Source organism: Anomaloglossus baeobatrachus, assembly GCF_048569485.1.
Source record: "Anomaloglossus baeobatrachus isolate aAnoBae1 chromosome 5 unlocalized genomic scaffold, aAnoBae1.hap1 SUPER_5_unloc_11, whole genome shotgun sequence".
Taxonomy (NCBI): domain Eukaryota; kingdom Metazoa; phylum Chordata; class Amphibia; order Anura; family Aromobatidae; genus Anomaloglossus; species Anomaloglossus baeobatrachus.
In genome coordinates this window covers 487,103-508,363 of record NW_027441786.1, presented here as the reverse complement: position 1 = coordinate 508,363, position 21,261 = coordinate 487,103, and the positions used below count along the sequence as shown (strand labels likewise).

General features: G+C 44.7%; 1 protein-coding gene and 1 pseudogene across 1 annotated transcript in view; both read left to right on the top strand.

Annotated features, from left to right (window-relative positions):
• LOC142258789 (uncharacterized) overlaps window positions 1–18,804 on the top strand; it is an 81,228-nt gene extending 62,424 nt beyond the window's left edge. Inside the window, exons 6-8 of the mRNA XM_075331385.1 lie at window positions 7,141–8,025; window positions 17,908–18,503; window positions 18,742–18,804. Of these exons, the coding sequence (XP_075187500.1) occupies window positions 7,141–8,025; window positions 17,908–18,503; window positions 18,742–18,804 (1,544 nt within the window). The remainder of the gene's footprint in view (window positions 1–7,140; window positions 8,026–17,907; window positions 18,504–18,741) is intronic.
• Window positions 276–1,774, top strand: LOC142258783 (hydroxyacyl-coenzyme A dehydrogenase, mitochondrial pseudogene; annotated as a pseudogene).
• Window positions 18,805–21,261: the final 2,457 nt, after the last annotated feature.

Sequence of the window (21,261 nt, the reverse complement as noted above, 5' to 3'; positions counted from 1 at the left end):
GCTTCTTCTGCTGTTTGTTTCTAGTCCCTTCTCTATGTTGTTGTGAAGGCAACTCAAAGACCTGCAGAGGGTTCACGAATACCCTGTTTCCCTTAAAATAAGCCCTATACTAAGCCCTAGTTACAGGCAGGTCCAGCGTTCGGAGGAGTCAAACTGTGCAATTTCTCAGGAACCCCACTTTCTTAAGGACCTCATCAGTTGCATTCGGAAGTTGATTGTTTAAGGACCTTTGATGAAGTCATGTGACATGATGTAACCAAAGGTCTCTTAATTGCATGAATCTAAAAGAACTCAACAGGACACAGGCTGGCATACAGGACTGGTATTAGGTGTAAGGGAGAGCAAACTGGGCAATTTCACAGGGCCCCCATTCTCCTAGTGGCCCCAGTGTTTATATATCGATTATAGGACTGGTTAAGAACCTTTTTGACATCACATCATGTGACTAAAGGTCTCTTAATTGCAGGAGTATAAAGCTGAAGAGGAGACAGGCTGGTGTGTGTGCGTGTGTGTGTGTGTGTAGATAATAGGAAAAAAAGAGTTACAGCCGCACACTGAGATACCAAATTTTTAAACTCCCAAAAAATATCTAATAAAATTATTGCTGTAGAGAATGTGAACTACTGGCAAACTACCCTGGAAGGATTGGAGACACCTACAGAAGGAGATTTGACACCTAGACCTTGATTCTTCAAAGCAATTATGCCAGAATTCTGTCAGAAATCACTTTTCAATCAATTTTTTTGTGCAACACAGAGTTGTGAAAAAAGATTGTGCGACTAAATCATCATGGCGCGCTGTGCTGACATCACTTGTATGTCCTTCAGCTCCCAGCAGTACAAGCAGACAGGGCCTCGCCATCGCCTTTTCCACTGCGAAGAAGCTGACTATCAAGCACATGACTGTGATCAGAGGAGGTCTGATGGGTGTCGGGATAGCTCAAGGAGCTGCAGCAACCAGACACACTTTTGTTTTAGTGGACCAGACTGATGACATCTTGAAAAAGTCTGCAAAAAGTATTGAGGACAGCTTGAAAAGGGTCACTGAGAAGATGTTTGTGGACAAGCCTGAGGCTGCTTCACAGTTCATCAACAAAACCCTCTCAAACTTCAGCACAAGCACAGACCCAGCGGCCGTGGTGCACAGCAATGATCTGGTGGTGGAAGCCATAATAGAAAACTTGGAAGTGAAAAACGCACTAATCAAGACACTGGACAAATTTGCACCAGAACGCACCATATTTGCCAGCAACACATTCTTATTGGCAATAACTGACATAGCCAACTCCACAACTAGGCAGGATCAGTTTGGAGGTCTGTATTTCTTTAATCCAGTACCAATGATGACGCTGGTGGAGGTCATTAAGACACCAATGACTAGCCAAACGACTTCTGACTCTCTCATGGACTTCAATAAAGCACTGGATAAGACGCCTGTGTCATGTAACGACACCCCAGGGTTCATTGTTAACCGTCTTCTGGTACCATACCTAATGGAATTTGTGCATCTTCACGAAAGAGCTCATGCATCTAAGGAAGACATGGATGTTGCAATGAAATTGGAAGCCCATTACCCAATAGGTCCTTTTGAGCTTTTGTATTATGTTGGTCTTGACACTAGTAAATACACCATTGATGTTTGGTACCAGATGGAACCTGAAAACCCATTTTTTGCCCCCCGTGAATTACTCAATAAGCTTCGAAAGAAGACTGGAGAAGGATTTTATAAGGACAGATGGTTGGCCTGGCTGCACTGCAGAGCTATATTGTTATAGTCTCTTGTTTGCTTTGATTATGATGACCGTTGTTGTTTTTACATTGCACGGTTTTCTCAGCACTTATTAACACCGAGTGCCTTACAGTCATGATTCTCTATTTCATCAACATCCTTTTGTACCGCTGATTCCAAACATTGATACATCATAGCCATTCTACAGTCAATAAAAAATAAATGTAAATAAAAATAAATTGTGCGACTTTTGGAGGTTTCACGCCAATTTTAACCAGCTTCGCAAAAATGGACAGAGCTTGGCCAGAAGACGGGTGTGATGTCACCGCTTCTCTAATTCATAACAAACCAGAAATATCACGCCAGTCCCTGATGTCATTTTTCAGTGTACATCTCCGGTCTTGATGAATTGGAGCGCTAATGTATACCTGCACAGATAGCAAGACCATGCTACCTGCTTGGTTCCAAAGCCTAAGGGGCACTTTGCACACTACGATATCGCAGGTGCGATGTCGGTGGGGTCAAATTGAAAATGATGCACTTCCGGCATCGCATGCGACATCGTAGTGTGTAAAGGCTTGATGATACGAATAACGAGCGCAAAAGCGTCGTAATCGTATCATCGGTGCAGCGTCGGCGTAATCCATAATTACGCTGACGCGACAGTCCGATGTTGTTCCTCGCTCCTGTGGCAGCACACATCGCTGTGTGTGAAGCCGCAGGAGCGAGGAACATCTCCTACCGGCGTCACTGCGGCTTCCGTAGGATATGCGTAAGGAAGGAGGTGGGCGGGATGTTTACATCCCACTCATCTCCGCCCCTCTGCTTCGATTGGCCGCCTGCCGTGTGACGTCGCAGTGACGCCGCACGACCCGCCCCCTTAACAAGGAGGCGGGTCGCCGGCCAGAGCGACGGTCGCAGGACAGGTGAGTCCATGTGAAGCTGCCGTAGCGATAATGTTCGCTACGGCAGCTATCACAAGGATATTGCTGCTGCGACGGAGGCGGGGACTATCGCGCTCGGCATTGCAGCATCGTCCTGCGATGTCGCAGCGTGCAAAGTACCCCTAAGGATAGGCCATCAATCTTACAGTCCCGAACAAGCCCATTAAATATTTGGCTTCTGTGTCTATTATATTTTCATCTTCGAAAAAAAACCTTTTTGAAATTGTCTATGTTGTGGATCAATGTCACAACGAGATGCTTGCAGGGCATGCCAACTGTCATGGCAGCATCAGGATCTGTGGAAATTACACATTCTGGCACTCTTGCTTGCTAACTTCTCTGTTATCTGTGATCAGCGCAGGGAGACGCAGGCATCGAACCACATACTTAGTAAGACTAGCAAGAGTTATTCTCTGCTGGGCTCCTTGTTAGTGTCTTTGTTTACATGCTGTAGTGGAGCCAGTATCATTCGCTCCCCTTCTGTATATGCTGGCTGGATAATTCCATTAATTCCAGCTATAGTTTACCTATACAGGTCTGGTGAGCTGTTGTGATACATAACTAGTGGTTGTTGTGCATTATTGCTGTGAGCAGTTGTGGTGTTAACCCTTGTTGTCTTTTTGTTTCTGCCTTCCTTCTCTTGCTTTTCTCCTTAGTATCTCACTGTTTATTTCTGGGAGTTTGCAGTGTGTCTGAATTTTGGTTTTCCCATCTGTCTTAAGCCCACTTTACACGTTGCAATTAGTTGTACAATCGCATTTGCGATGTGACACGCCCAGGTTGCATATGGGATCTTATGAGATTTCACGTTGGTCGTTCATTTGCTGTCACACGAGCGTTAGTAGTCTATGTTAAATTGATCAATGTTATGTGCGATCCTTTAGATCATGTGTTCTGTGACGTATGCATTGGGCACCTTTTTTTTTTTTTTTTTTATTTATTGACTTGCCAAGCGTGTGTAATGTGTAGGGATGCGTTTTTACTATGTCATCTGCCATTCAGATCTGCTACATGGCCGCTAACAGCAGACACAGACAGCCATGTAGCAGAGCTGAATGGCAGATGACAGCAGACACAGACAGAGCCGCACTGTCAGAATGAACTCGGGTGAACTTCACCCGACTTCACGGTCATGCTGCGGCTCTGTCTGTGTCGCGTCCTGATTAGCGGTCACCAGTGAAGGACTCACCGGTGACCGCTAATCTCCTAAATTACTGAAGTTAGCAGCCCTCTCTCATACTTACCAATCCCCGATCCCCGGCGCTGCACGGCGTTCACACTGCTCCGGCGGCTTTTACTGTTTTGAAAAAGCCGGCCGCCCATTAAACAATCTCGTATTCCCTGCTTACCCCGCCCACCGGCGCCTATGATTGGTTACAGTGAGACACGCCCCCACGCTGAGTGACAGGTGTCACACTGCACCCAATCACAGCAGCCGGTGGGCGTGTCTATTCTGTGTAGTGAAATAAATAATTAAATAATTAAAAAAAACGGCGTGCGGTCCCCCCAATTTTAAAACCAGCAAGATAAAGCCATACGGCTGAAGGCTGGTATTCTCAGGATGGGGAGCTCCACGTTATGGGGAGCCCCCCAGCCTAACAATATCAGCCAACAGCCGCCCAGAATTGCCGCATACATTATATGCGACAGTTCTGGGACTGTACCCGGCTCTTCCCGATTTGCCCTGGTGCGTTGGCAAATCGGGGTAATAAGGAGTTATTGGCAGCCCATAGCTGCCAATAAGTCCTAGATTAATCATGTCAGGCGTCTATGAGACACCCTCCATGATTAATCTGTAAATTACAGTAAATAAACACACACACCCGAAAAAATCCTTTATTATAAATAAAAACACAAACATATACCCTGGTTCACCACTTTAATCAGCCCCAAAAAGCCCTCCTTGTCCGGCGTAATCCAGGATGGTCCAGCGTCGCATCCAGCGCTGCTGCATGGAGGTGACAGGAGCTGCAGCAGACACAGCCGCTCCGGTCACCTCCACACAGCTAATGAAGACAGCCGCGCGATCAGCTTCTGTCACTGAGGTTACCCGCTGTCACTGGATCCAGCGGTGGATGCAGCGGTGGCCGCGGGTAACCTCAGTGACAGCTCAGCTGATCGCGCTACTCACCTCCGCTCCGGTCAGCTTCAGTCAGCAACTGAGGTGAGTAGCGCGATCAGCTGAGCTGTCACTGAGGTTACCCGCGGCCATCGCTGCATCCACCGCTGGATCCAGTGACAGCGGGTAACCTCAGTGACAGATCAGCTGATCGCACGGCTGTCTTCATTACCTGCGTGGAGGTGACCGGAGCGGCGGTGTCTTCTGCTGCTCCTGTCACCTCCATGCAGCAGAGCTGGACGCGACGCTGGAGGACTGTGGAGTACGCCGGACATGGAGGGTTTGTCGGGGTTAATAAATTGGTAATGAGGGAATTTGTTTGTGTTTTTTATTTCTAATAAAGGATTTTTTTCGGGTGTGTGTGTTTTTTTTACTGTCACTTACAGACTAATCATGGAAGGTGTCTCATAGACGCCTGACATGATTAATCTAGGACTTATTGGCAGCTATGGGCTGCCAATAACTCCTTATTACCCCGATTTGCCAACGCACCAGGGCAAATCGGGAAGAGCCGGGTACAGCCCCAGAACTGTCGCATATAATGTATGCGGCAATTCTGGGCGGCTGTTGGCTGATATTGTTAGGCTGGGGGGCTCCCCATAACGTGGAGCTCCCCATCCTGAGAATACCAGCCTTCAGCCGTATGGCTTTATCTGGCTGGTTTTAAAATTGGGGGGGACCGCACGCCGTTTTTTTTAATTATTTATTTATTTATTTCACTACACAGTATAGACACGCCCACCGGCTGCTGTGATTGGGTGCAGTGTGACACCTGTCACTCAGCGTGGGGGCGTGTCTCACTGTAACCAATCATAGGCGCCGGTGGGCGGGGTAAGCAGGGAATACGAGATTGTTTAATGGGCGGCCGGCTTTTTCAAAACAGTAAAAGCCGCCGGAGCAGTGTGAATGCCGTGCAGAGCCGCGCCGGGGATCGGGGATCGGTGAGTATATGAGAGAGGGGGTAAGAGGGATAGACTGACATGGACAGAGAGAGAGGGACAGAGATAGTGACGGACTGACAGAGATTAGTGAATGACAGACATTGTGAGGCGCTTCAGAACACAGCTTTTCAGCTGCGCTCTGAAGCAGACCTTTTTTAAGCTGCGGTGCAGAGCGCACACCTGCGCACATAGCCTCAGACATCAAAATCGTATGAGGGATGTCACACGTTACAATTGACTAGTTTCGTACTACCAAACGTCCAATGTATGAGGAATAAACGACGTGTATGCGATCACCGTATTTTCGTTCAATATCGATCGCATGTAGGTTTCACACGCAAACACGTCACGAACGATGCCGGATGTGCGTCACTTACAACTTGACCCCGACGACGGATTGAAGGATTTATTGAAGTGTGTAAAGCAGGCTTTAGATCTCGAAATTGGACAACAGATTCAGAATAATTTGTTTCCTAATTTTATTTCTGATGTTATGGTTTATAAAAATAGCAACAAAAAGAGGAGCATATCCTCCAAAAATTAAGTAATACTTACAGCAAGATGGGCTGCAGTGCGTACATCCCCAGGCCAAAAACTAGTACTCTACCAGGATAAAGCTAAACCCCCAACAAAAGTGGAAGCATCACAGGTGCAGGAGGAGCAAATCACACACACACACACCTCCATGGAATGGAGGGGGGAGACTGCTAGATGATGAAACTGCACACTAGTGGCTTGCATAGAGCGCTGTTCACACATACAGATAACACAGTCACAAACCCGCAGCCTATTAGGTGACGCCCATACTATTAGATCAGTCGGGCTGCCAAGCCGTACCCCACTGTGTATCATGCACGGACAGACACTCTACAATGCAAGGCCCAACAGAATGGGGCCTGGCTGTATCCTGTACAAAAAAATATGAGGTTTTTGTTGGTATTTATGGCCATAAAACGTAAGCCTACAACCCTCATCACGGGACCTCATGCTTGTAGATTCACACACTACACTAAATATGAAAATAGCAACAAAAAGAGGAACATATCCTCCAAAAATTAAGTAATACTTACAGCAAGATGGGCTGCAGTGTGTACATCGCCCAAGCCAAAAACTAGTACTCTACCAGGATACAGCTAAACCCCCACTAAAGTGGAAGCATCACTGGTGCAGTTTTATCATATAGCAGTCTCCCCCCTCAATTCCATGGAGGTGTGTGTGTGATTTGCTCCACCTGCACCTGTGATGCTTCCACTTTTGTGGGGATTTAGCGGTATCCTGGTAGAGTACTAGTTTTTGGCCTAGGCGATGTACATACTGCAGCCCATCTTGCTGATGTTATGGTTTAAAAATATAAATCTACTTTCCAAATTATATCATTAAAAAATAATAACATTGTGTTTATTTTTAGCCGATGACTGTATCAGGAGTTCAAATGGACCTCTAATATCTTCAGAATTTAAAATAGATGATCAAACTATTACACATGATACATATGAAGAGCATGCTGTTGTTCCAAATATACCTCCAGTACTTCCTCGGAAAGCTCTATCATCTGATCTTTTCAAACAAGTCCAAAATTCTGATTTATCACAGCATTGTCAGCAAAATAAACGTTACAGAAGGGATGTGGGACATGAAACGGCTCCTACAAGGGAGAAACCATTTTCATGTTCAGAGTGTGAGAAATGTTTTATTTGGAAATTGGACCTTGTTACACATCAAAGAATTCACACAGGGGAGAAGCCATTTTCATGTTCAGAGTGTGGGAAATGTTTTATTCGGAAATCAGACCTTGTTAAACATCAGAAAATTCACACAGGGGAGAAGCCATTTTCATGTTCAGAATGTGGGAAATGTTTTATTCAAAAAACACATCTTGTTTGCCATCAAATATCTCACACAGGGGAGAAGCCATTTTCATGTTCAGAGTGTGGGAAATGTTTTATTCAGAAATCAGACCTTGTTAAACATCAGAAAATTCACACAGGGGAGAAGTCATTTTCTTGTTCAGAGTGTGTGAAAAGTTTTATTCAGAAATCAGATCTTGTTTACCATCAAAGATCTCACACAGGGGAGAAGCCATTTTCATGTTCAGAGTGTGAGAAATGTTTTATTCGGAAATCAGACCTTGTTAAACATCAGAAAATTCACATAGGGGAGAAGCCATTTTCATGTTCAGAGTGTGGGAAATGTTTTATCTGCAAATCAAACCTTGTTAGACATCAGAAAACTCACACAGGGGAGAAGCCGTTTTCATGCCCAGAATGTGGTGAATGTTTTACTAGGAAATCACAGCTTGTTTACCATCAAAAAAATCACACAAAATAAACCATTTTTATGTTCTGAATGTGGAAAATGTTATTTTCAGGTTGTGAATACACTGAGTGCAGAATTATTAGGCAAGTTGTATTTTAAAGGATTTTTGTTATTATTGATCAACAACTATGTTCTCAATCGACCCAAAAAACTTTTAAATATCAAAGCTTAATATTTTCGGAAGTAGGAGTGGTTTTTTTTTTAAGATTTGGCTATCTTAGGAGGATATTTGTTTGTGCAGGTAACTATTGCTGTGCAGAATTTTTAGGCAACTTAATAAAAAACAAATATATTCCCATCTCACTTGTTTATTTTCACCAGGTAAACCAATATAACTGCACAAAATTTAGAAATAAACATTTCTGACATGCAAAAACAAAACCCCAAAAAAGTAGTGACCAATATAGCCACCTTTCTTTATGATGACACTCAACAGCCGACCATCCATAGATTCTGTCAGTTTCTTGATCTGTTTAAGATAACATTGTGTGCAGCAGCCACCACAGCCTCCCAGACACTGTTCCGAGAGGTGTACTGTTTTCCCTCCCTGTAGATCTTATATTTTATGAGGGACCACAGGTTTTCTATGGGGTTCAGATCAGGTGAACAAGGGGGCCATGTCATTATTTTTTCATCTTTTAGACCTTTACTGGCCAGCCACGGTGTGGAGTAGTTGGATGCATGTGATGGAGCATTGTCCTGCATGAAAATTATGTTTTTCTTAAACGATACCGACATCTTTCTGTACCACTGCTTAAAGACGTCTTCCCAGAAACTGGCAGTAGGTCTAGGAGTTGTGCTTCACTCCATCCTCAACCCGAAAAGGTCGCACAAGTTCATCTGAGGGACCACAGGTTCTATATGGGTTCAGATCAGGTGAACAAGGGGGCCATGGCATCATTTTTTCATCCTTTAGACGTTTATTGGCCAGCCACGCTGTGGAGTAATTGGATGCATGTGATGGAGCATTGTTCTGCATGAAAATCATGTTTTTCTTGAACGATACCGACTTCTTCCTGTACCACTGCTTGAAGAAGTCTGGGAGTTGAGCTTCACTCCATACTCAACCTGAAAAGGTCTCACAAGTTCATCTTTGACAATAACAGCCCATACCAGTACCCCACCTCCACCTTGCTGGTGTCTGAGTCGGAGTGGAGCTCTCTGCCCTTTACTGATCTAGCCTCTGGACCATCCATCTGGCCCATCAAGAGTCAGTCTCATTTCATCAGTCCATAAAACCTTTGAAAAATCAGTCTTAAGATATGTCTTGGCCCAGTCTTGACATTTTCTCTTATTTTTCTTGTTCAAAGGTGGTCGTTTTTCAGCCTTCCTTACCTTGACCATGTCCCTGAGTATGGCACACCTTGTGCTTTTTGATAACCCAGTAACGTTGCAGCTCTGAAATATGGCCAAACTGGTGGCAAATGGCATCTTGGCAGCTTCACGCTTGATTTTCCTCAATTCATGGGCAGTTATTTTGCGCCTTTTTTGCCCAACACGCTTCTTGCGACCCTGTAGGCTATTTGCCATGAAATGCTTGATTGTTCGGTGATCACGCTTCAAAGGTTTTGCAATTTCAAGACTGCTGCATCCCTCTGCAAGACATCTCACAATTTTGGACTTTTCAGAGCCCGTCAAATCTCTCTTCTGACCCATTTTGCCAAAGGAAAGGAAGTTGCCTAATAATTATGCACCCCTTATATAGGGTGTTGATGTCATTACACCACACCCCTTCTCATTACAGAGACGCACATCACCTTATTTACTTAATTGGTATTTGGCTCTCAGCTTGGAGTAGGACAACATGTATAAAAATTATCATGTGATCAAAATACTAATTTGACAAATAAGTCTGCACACAGTGTATATTGACGTATAACATATCGGCTGTAACAGACAGTCATATCAGCAGACTCATTATACATGGCAAAATCCTTCTAAGCATATCTAACACATGCGACAGATACAACGCATACATATCACACTGCATAACGAGAATTGGTGTATATACATATTACACTGCATAACGAGTATTGGTGTATATACTGTACATATCACACTGCATAACAAGTATTGGTTTAAATACATATCACACTACATAACAAGTATTGGTGTATATGTAGCACACAGGGATATGGGGTACTTGGTTCCGGGTAGTGTTCGTCCTAGGAATGGTGACGATGGTGGCCGTTACCTGGTTCCGTGCACTGGGCCCTTTTTGTAATGGGGATATTTACAGGGGATTTGTGAATAAAAATATTTGTGACACCACTTGCGGTGTTGCGGCTAAGTGTAGGGAGCCGCCGCTGCAGAATGTCCTTACTGGGGCTGATGGTATAAGCAGCTAGTATGGTAGTCCCTCTGCAAGTAGGGTATTGCCTCAGCAGGTGTATGGTGCGGTGAGTGTCGAAAGAAGGAGTCCGTCAGGTATTCAATGCAACTGGTTTACTCACTTGGATGTTAACTGGTTGTCCGAAGTCGGCTGGTTTCGCCTCCAGGTCCCTTTCGTCCCAGTGTCAGTCTGGTTCTCTGGTACCTTCTTCCCCTGCACCTGTCTCTGGTAAGTGGGTCCCCGTGGTATGGAACACTGGGGATCACCGGTCTGTGGTGTGTCCACCTCTGTCCACCTGACAGTAGCGTGAACCCTGTGGGGTTGGAGTCTCTGGTCCTGTCCCCGGTTCTCCCTTTGCTACTGACTCTTCGGATTCTTTAGATTCAGAGAGGTCTCTGATGGTCCCCTTGCTGTGCAGGTGTTAACAGGTCGGCTTGAAGCTCTTTTCTGTCCTAGGGTCCTGTACCCCATAGGTGCGTAGTTCCGGGAGTACTCCACCGTACTACACCAGCAACCACCTCTCCTGGGTACCAGGTCACCGATAACCCAAATCAGGACGTTGCTCAGTCACACTTTTCACCTTCACTGTCTCCACTCTCACTGACTACCCTCCACAGTCTGCCCCTCCTACCTGGTCAACTTGTGGACTGGATTGGCTCCACCTCTAGGTGGCCATCCATTGGTCCCACCCTAGCTGGGTACCATTATATGGGGGATTTGTTGGAGAAAACTGGGATTACCTGGGTTCTTGGTGTTACCGGCACTAGGGTTCTGGTTCCCTAAGGGGGTAGGCCCTGCATCCTTGTGGGGATGCAGAACCTTGTAGCACCCTGAGGTGTTCAGGGGCGCTACATTTATACATATCACACAGCATAACGAGTATTGGTGTATATACATATCACACTACATAACGAGTATTAGTGTATTTGCATATCACAATGCATAACGAGTATCGGTGTGTATATATATATATATATATATATATATATATATATATATATATATATCTATCACACTGCATAACGAGTATTGGTGTATATACATATCACACTGCATAACGAGTATTGGTGTATATACATATCACACTGCATAACGAGTATTGGTATATATACATATCACACTGCATAACGAGTATTGGTGTATATACATATCACACTGCATAACGAGTATTGGTATATATACATATCACACTGCATTAATGAGTATTGGTATATACTGTATACAGTACTGACCAAAAGTTTGGACACACCTTCTCATTCAAAGAGGTTTTTTTATTCTCATAACTTTGAAAATTGTAGATTCACATTGAAGGCATCACAACTATAAATTAACACATGTGGAATGAAATGCCAAAAAAAGTGTGAAACAACTGAAAATATGTCTTATATTCTAGGGTCTTCAGAGTAGCCACCTTTTGCTTTGAATATTGCTTTGCACACTCTTGGCATTCTCTTGATGAGTTTCAAGAGGTAGTCACCAGAAATGGTTTTCCAACAGTTTTGAAGGCGTTCCCAAAGATGCTTAGCACTTGTTGGCCCTTTTACCTTCACTCTGCAGTCCACCTCACCCCAAACCATCTCGATTGGGTTCAGGTCTGGTGACTGTGGAGGCCAGGTCATCTCGCGTAGCACCCCATCACTCGCCTTCTTAGTCAAATAGTCCTTACACAGCCTGTAGGTGTGTTTGGGCTCATTGTCCTATTGAAAAATAAATGATGGTCCAACTAAACGCAAACCGGATGGAATAGCATGCCGCTGCAAGATGCTGTGGTAGCCATGCTGGTTCAGTATGCCTTCAAATTTGAATAAATCCCCAACAGTGTCAGCAGCAAAGCACCCCCACACCATCACATCTCCTCCTCCATGCTTCACGGTGGGAACCAGGCATGTAGAGTCCATCGGTTCACCTTTTCTGCGTCGCACAAAGACACGGTGGTTGGATCCAAAGATCTCAAATTTGGACTCATCAGACCAAGCAAGAAAAGCAGCGGTCATCACCCGGGAGTGGGTCCGTGTCGAAGAGGACATCCACGGAGGCTGCCAGGCTATTATCACCCAGTTGGCCTGTGTGCGGGAACAGCGGGAGGGGCGGGGAATGCAGGCAGAGGCCAGAGACCTGCAGCTCGCTACCTATCGCGCCCGGGGCTTGATGTACCAGGGTGTTGTGGAACGTTTTAGCATCAAAAAGGGATAGGGTTTAATTGCAGAGCCCGGCCTGAAGGAGGGAGTGTTCATTTCCCGCCGGTATGTGAGACCCCATCTCCCCAAAGGACACCCTGACCGGGATCTACATGTTGGTGACAAGGTTGCCTACACCCGGCATTATGGAGAGCGAGGCTGGTATGCCCTTGATGTGGAGGTTCTTGCAGAAAAGCCAGCCCCCGCTCCCACTATAGCACCCACTTCAGTTTCCACTGCAGCACCAGTCCCTCAGCTGCCACCAGGAGGCAATGCAGGAGCACGGGACCAGTGCACACAGACCCTAAGTGCTGATCCCAGGAGGCCAAGTGAACCTGATGGCCCCTTTCCAACCCCCTGGTAGCCATGACCTGCTATGCTACCAGTTTCTTATTGTTGACTGTTCCAGTTAATGGTGTGGAATCAAAAGGTTAAAAATAGAAATGTGATTTAAAACTGACGTTTTTAATTATTGAATATTTTTGAAACCTGGACACTAGAGAAAGTTTACTAGTTTTTATGTTTTTGATAAAAATGGACCCAGGCTGCAGGACTGGCCGCAGCCAACACAAACTCTTGTGATTGCAAATAGTTGCACCAGTAGTGCACCACCAGAGTATGCCCTACCAGTGGACCCTAATGGACACCGCCACCAGGAGAGGCCGGGTGCAGGAAAGGTCTGTGGCAGAGGTGGTCGAGACCTGGTCACCAGTGCAACCAGTGACCTGCCTCCTGACAGGGTTCTGGGACCAGGACCTTGGGGTGGTGGGTGAAGAGAGGGGTGCTCCAGTTGTTGCAACAGTTAAAGATTGAACCTCCCCTGCGTGGGAAGACCTGTTTACGTTTACTTGTTGAAAAAAAAAGTGTAAACAGTTTCACTTGCAGCCCAAGGATGTGCTGGAATTAACCAAGGGGGAATATAGCGCCCCTGAAGCCCTCAGTGTGCTACAAGGTTCTGCATCCCCACAAGGATGTGGGGCCTACCCCCTTAGGTACCCGGAAATCCAGTGGCGGTAACACCAAAAACCCAGGTAATCTCATTTTTCACCAACAATCCCCCATATAATGGTACTAGCTAGGGTCGGACCAATGGATGGCCGCCTAGAGGTGGAGCCAGTGCAGTCCACTAGTTGACCAGGTGGGAGGGGCGGACTGAGGACAGAGAAGTCAGAACACAGAAAGATGAGAGTGTGGAGAGAGTCTGAAGGGAGACAGTAGTCAGACAGAGTCTGCAGTGAAAGGGAGCAGACAAGTGACAGAGTGAGAGGAGATGTCCTGACTCGGGTTAACGGTGACCTGGTACCCAGGAGAGTGGTTGCTGGTGGAGTACAGTGGAGTACTCCCAGAACTACTCACCGATGGGGTACAGGACCCTAGGACAGGAAAGAGCTCCAAGCCGACCTGTTAACACCTGCACAGCAAGGGGACCATCAAGGACCTTGCTGACCCTAAGAATCCAAAGACTCAGTAACAAAGGGAGAACCAGGGACTGGACCAATGACTCCATCCCCACAGGGTTGACGCTACCGTCAGGCGGACAGAAGTGGACAAACCATCGGACGGGGACCCCGAGTTGCTCTACGCCACAGGGACCCATTTACCAGAGCCAAGTGCAGGGGACGAAGATACCAGAGAACCAAACTGGAACTGGAATGAAGGGGACGTGGAGGTGAAATCAGCCGGCCTCGGGCAACCAGTTATTACCAGCCAGCAGTGAGTAAAACCAGTTGCACTGAACTTTGGTGTGGACTCCCTTCTTCTAGCACCCGTCACATCACTTACCCTCTGGGGCCCGGCCCTGCTTGCGGAGGGCCTACCATCAAGGCTGCAAATAACATCAGCCCAAGTAATGACATTCTGCAGCGGCACCTCTATACCTATTACAAAATGGGTCCAGGGCACGGAACCGGGCAATGGCCACCACCGTGACATTCCCCTGATATACACTGCCAGGAACCGAGTACCCCATATCCCTGGGCGCGACAATGCCACACAGCTAGGTCAATCAATGTGTGGATGAAGGACCATCACATGAAAACCCTGTAATGGCCAGCTCAATCTCCAGACCTGAACCCCATTGAAAACCTTTAGAATGTAATCAAGAGGAAGATGGATAGTCACAAGCCATGAAACAAATAAGAACTGCTTAAATTTTTGCACCAGGAGTGTCATAAGGTCACCCAAAAGTAGTGGTGAAAAGCATTCCAAGATGTAGGAAAGCTGTGATTTAAAAATCATGTTTATTCCACAAAATATTGATTTCTGAACTTTTCCTGGGGTAAAACATTATTAGTATTGTTGTTTCTAAATGATTATGAACTTATTTTCTTTGCATTATTTGAGGTCTGAAAGTAATGCATTTTTTGTTATTTTGACCATTTCTCATTTTCAGAAAATAAATACAAAATGTTTTGCTTAGAAATTCGTAGACGTTGTTAGTAGTTTATAGAATAAAAAACAATTTACTCAAAAAATAAACCTATAAAGAGAAAAATCAGAAAAACTGACAATTTTGCAGTGGTCTCTTAATTTTTGTCTGAGCTGTATGTCCAAAGCTGATTCCTTTCGATCCATTTCCACAGGTAGGTAGGTCATTTACCATTCATGATTATATAAACTGCAGCACTCCGCATGTAGTGTATTTGGCGACCTGGATTGCGTGCCAGCTCCAATATATTGGATTCACTATTCGCAAACTTAAAATCCATACATCAGAGTATGTGAATGGTGCAAAATGCGACCTCGAAACAAATTTTCACGGGGTATGTTATGACAGGACAGGGGCCCGTTAGGCCGGCCCTCACACTCGAGACCCTGTGTTGTCCATTATCTTGGAGGTAGGCTTGATGGTAGCCAGGTCCAAGCCCCCAGTGTGACCCTGACTCCTGTCCAGGCCCTGATCTTACTCCCCCCTCTCCCACACCATTGGGGCGTCCCAGAAAACTCAAAGACAAAACCCCACAAAATGACACGGACAAGGGAGAACGTAAACTCATACCCACTGCACTCAAAACACATAGGAGACACAATATGTGTATCGGGGAACAATGAAAACGGGGAGGAAGTAACGCAGAACAGGGAAACGCTCACACCACTCAGAAGAGCAACATGGATCACCATTACCAGGATAACCACCAGAACTCGGATAGCTGGAGCTTATGCTGAAGCTATCATCTGCACATACAGTAAGAAAGCCATGCTATAAATAGGGAGGAGGCAGCTGCACATGGCAATTAGCAACCAGAGCTCCTAGTTCCTGCTCACCAGTCTGCAGGGATTAGCCCCTGCAGAGCTGAATATCAGTGAACCTGAACAAGCCGACGCCTGACTGACTGAACAATACAGAAGCCTCAGCTGTTTGTCAGGCTCTGTGGTGTGAACAGAATCCGACAACACTGTGCACACAGGTGTGTGCAGACCCAAACATTGCATGACACAAATGTTCTTTATCCGGTGTTTCCAGACATTTTTTAGAAATACATGGTCGTGATACAAAAAATATGCAAGTTTATGGTATTGATAAAATTAATGGACTGAATCGTGGGGGTAATTGGGTAACACAATTAAGTGCACATGAGATCCACTGGATTTCTCATATGGAAAATAGATTTCCCTCAGGTTTATATGATAAATCTGATTTCTTCTATTATTATTAGCAGCTGGTGAATCTTACATATACAGCTGTGTGATTAAGCTCTAATACCTGAGGGATAACAATATCATATACCATAGTGGCTCTAATTGTAGGATTTATGTTATACACAGTAAAATATGCTTTTAACATATATCACCATTGGTTATATGTATATACCCCAATACTCATTATGCAGTGTGATATTTATATACACCAATATTCATTATGCCGTGTGATAGGTATAGATGTAGGAGCCTGGGGTCGAGGAGTTAACCTGTCTCTTCGCCGGTGATGCACATCCTCTGCGTCGTCACGGAGTGGCCTGGCCCGGTTCCGTGACCCCGAGGCATACAGGAAGGAGGGTGGAGGAGGAGGGAAGGCAGAACGGGACGGGTAGTCGGCAGTGGATGATGGGGGTGACGGTGAGGAAAGTCTTCAGATAGTGACGCCACCTGTGGTACGCGGCCAGGTAGGCGGCCGCTGCTTCAGGGTCTCTCACCGAGGCAGATGTTGGGTGCAGCCGGGATGGTATCACTCCCCACAGGCAGAGTGGTCCCTGGGAGGATGGCAGGGGCACGGTAGTTCCCGGGAGCGCTGGAGCGCAGGGCGACGAAAATCAGAGTCAGATTCAACAGTTGCGAGTTCCAGGTCTTTATTTACTGGTTCAAAGCCGCACCCCGGGTAGTGGGCTCTGCCGTGAAGCTCCGGTCAATCTCGGGCAGGTTAGAGAAAGGTCCCGTATGGCAGTCTGTGGGCCCTTCCTCCGTGTGCGCTGTGTCAGTTCCTGTAGCATGAAGCACCTTGCGGACCCCCTTGGTTGTTTAAGTGTCCCAGCTCTGTCGCAGGTGAGACGGATCCTCGCTGTGGAGTCCGACTGGATCTAGACCACAAACCCTATGTATCACTATTCCTCAAGCTATGTGTGTAATGGTCAGGAAGACATGGAATCCTCCCGTCCTGAAGATTTGGTTGCCAACATGAAGTTTTCAATGTGTTTCCCGTCTGTCTTATTCTGTGTTTCCATCATATTCCTGCCCCTTTCTTCCCCGGGGGATTATAGATTAGATCTCATCAGCAGAATAGTAAGGCACGAGACTCCAGCATCTCCATCTTCAGGGGTAATCCAGAGGTTAGGAATAGCTTAAGGTCACCTAGCGTGAGGGACAGTATAGGAGCACTTTGTCCCTCATTATCCTGCAATCATATTCCGACAACAGTACAGATTATTTACTGTAGTACATTCCAGAGAACTGGTGCTAGGAATGGGAGATCCGAATTAACGAAGATGTGACAGATGTCAAAATTGGCCAACAGATTAAAAATACATTTTTTCCTAATTTAATTTCTGATGTTATGGTTTAAAAAAATAAATTAACTTTCACTTTCATTAAAAAATAATAACATTGTGTTTATTTTTAGCAGAAGAGCATGCTGTTGATCTAGATAAACCTCCAGTCCTTCCTCAGAAAGCTTTATCATCTGATATTTTCAAACAATTCCAAAATTCCGATTTATCACAGAATTGTAAGCAAAATAAAAGTTACAGAAGGGATATGGAACATGAAACGGCTCCTACAAGGGAGAAACCATTTTCATGTTCAAAATGTAAGAAATATTTTACCAGGAAATCAAATCTTGCAGAACATCAAAAAGTTCACATACACGAAAAGCCGTTTTCTTGCCCCGAATGTGAAAAATGTTTTGCTCGAAAATCAAATCTTGTTGACCATCAAAAATGTCACACAGGGGAGAAGCCATTTTCATGTCAAGAATGTGGGAAATGTTTTATTCAGAAATCACATCTTGTTAAACATCAGAAAAATCACACAGGGGAGAAACCATTTTCATGTTCAGAATGTGGGAAATGTTTTATTCAGAGATCACATCTTGTTAGACATCAGAAAAATCACACAGGGGAGAAGCCATTTTCATGTTTAGAGTGTGGGAAACGTTTTATTCAGAAATCAGATCTTGTTGAGCATCAAATAATTCACACAGGGGAGAAGCCATTTTCATGTTCAGAATGTGGGAAATGTTTTATTCAAAGATCATATCTTGTTAGACATCATAAAAAACACACAGGGAAGAAGCCATTTTCATGTTCAGAGTGTGGGAAATGGTTTTTTTGGAAATCAGATCTTGTTGAGCATCAAAGAATTCACACAGGGGAGAAACCATTTTCATGTTCAGAATGTGTGAAATGTTTTATTCAGAAATCATATCTTGTTTCGCATCAGAAAAATCACACAGGGAAGAAGCCATTTTCATGTTCAGAGTGTGGGAAATGTTTTAACTGGAAATCAGAATTTGTTGTGCATCAAAGATCTCACACAGGGGAGAAACCATTTCCATGGTCAGAATGTGGGAAATCTTTTATTCAGAAATCGGCTCTTGTTAGGCATGAAAGATCTCATAGAGGGGAGAAGCCATTTTCATGCCTGGAATGTGGCAAATGTTTTACTAGGAAATCAACTTTTGTTGATCATGGGAAAACTTCACACAGGGGATAAACCATTTTTCTGTTCTGAATATGGAAAATGTTATTCTCAGAAATCAGATCTTGTTAAACAGCTGAAGAAGCCACGCAGGGAAGGAAACTTTTTCATGTTGTGAATATTTGAAATGTTTAACTGGTAAATCAAGTCTTGCCGACCATCAGAAAACCAACAGAGCGGAGCAGCCATTCTTGCTTTCAGAATTTGCCAAATGTTTTTTATCATTAATCAGGTCCTGTTGTCAGATGACTCACATGGGAGAAACAATCATGATGTACCGTAATTCAAAGGTTTTTTTTTCCCAAAAATCAGCTACAATTGCTCAAGTAAGAATTGGTGAGGGAAAGAACCATTTTCTTTCTTTTTAAACTTATCGTATTTTTCGGACCTAGGATTTGAAGGAAGAAAATAGGGAAAAAGATTGAAGCATGAAATATGGCCATGAGGCACTGTTATGGGGAGATCTGCTGCTGACACGTTTACATGGGTAATATCCACGAATCTCTAGCGGAATGTGTTTGATGACTTTTTCTTTAAATAGTGCTTATCATAAATCTGAGGCTGTCTTTTTTATTTACTAAAGCAGTGGAGAGCCACAGATTAGTGAATTTTCTAAATACAATCCGGTACCAAAACTTTTGGAGGTGTCCCTAATGTTTCCCGAAAGGAACGTCCAGATTGTGAGATCCCACAACCCTCAGTGATCACTCTGACAGTGGAAGAGTGAGCTCTACGACCCCAGCTCTGCGGCATCCTTCTTAAGCAGTTCAGTAAAACCTTAAAAAAAGTATGTGACAGCGCTGGATTAGTTGAGAGAGGAATGTCTCGTGCTTAGAGCAGCTGCAAATATTTGTGAGATTTCGCTCTACACACTGAGATCCCACAAAATGTAAATTCAGGCTTGACTTTGCTAGTAAGTTTGGTATTTTGAGAGCCTTTAGAAATATTTGTGAAATGTTTTTATACTGAATTATATAATGTAGCGGGGTGGGGGTCCCCCAGGACGACAAAGAGGCAGTGACCCAAAACAGTCCGATCCAAACAGCTTTATTGTCCTCGCTGTACAGGTAAAGTCATCCGGAACACAGCCGGGTTACTCACAGTCCATACGATTCCCCGTCACACAGGCACTGCTTGGCGTAGGAGACGGTCTTACTATACCCCGTTTTGCTATTCCCGGGGGTCCACAGACCTGTGTTATAGTTCCACCCAGGCCTGAACTCTCCTCAGCTTCCTGCTCTGCAGCTTACAAAGCAACTCTGCCCCACCCAGGCCTTTACAAAGAGCTTTTAAATGAGAACTGTGGCCATGAGCCACCTGCATAACCCGGGCTGGAGGTTAGTGGACTGACCACTATGTAGGGCTCTAATATGTTTCTGTACGCATTCTGGGAGATACGTACCGTCCGTCACATATGAATGGCCCCACTATATCACAATATAGATAATTCACTAATCTCAGTTTGCCCACTGCTTTATTTACTAAAAAGCGCAGCCCCAGATTGGAGATAGGAACTATTAAGTATATCACATTGTATATAATTGCATTTCAAAACTTGTTGTTTTGTTAATAAATGCTTGTAAAATGTATATTCTTCATGCCTGTCTTTCTCTATTGTTTAGATGTGTTGATTTTGACTCAGAACCTCTGGAGTTGAGCTGTAGACATTTCACACAAAAATAGTAAGTTATGGGGAGATAAGGTATGCACACCAGTGACTATGTAAGGGGAATACATGAAATAGCAGAAAACTGCTGTGTGAATACTGACTTGAAAAATCCAATAGCTATATGTAAGAGTGAAAATGTGAAAAATGGAATCTGCATTACTGCCATGAACATATGAATCAAGAGAAATTTAGCTACTGAATTGATCAATGCAATAGAGCCCCAACACTACGCCAAAGTATTTCTCTACGTTGGGGTCCCTAGCTTGTGTGTGTCCTCTCATGCAGTTAAAAAACTTACCGTGTATGGGAAGCTGAGACCCAGGCTATTTATGCGTATGATATGGATTGGCAATAGGTGTGGTTGGGGAGGGTTCACAAACGAAAAACTACTAACAATAAGGAATAACGTTTGGAACACCATTCTAAGTCTGAACTGGGTGCAAAAACCTAAAAAACATCACTATGGGGAGATAAGGTATGCACACCAGTGACTATGTAAGGGGAATACATGAAATAGCAGAAACTGCTGTGTGAATACTGACTTGAAAAATCCAATAGCTATATGTAAGAGTGAAAATGTGAAAAATGGAATCTGCATTACTGCCATGAACATATGAATCAAGAGAAATTTAGCTACTGAATTGTACAAAAATAGTGAGGGGATATCGCAGAGGTGTCATGGCCGGCGGACAATCCGGTGACAGTGAGTGTTAGCAATTCCCACAGATTGGCAGCATGTGTTGTTATCTGACAGTTTTCTGTTTCTGCAGCTGTGGGCTTTGTGACCCTGAGAAACTCAGTTTTTCCTCTGAGTTGCCAGCCTTTGACTTCGTTTATAAAGCTCACCCTTGGGTGCTTTGTGTGTGGTTTATAGTTGTACCTGGCTGTGGTCTGCAGTGGTTGTCT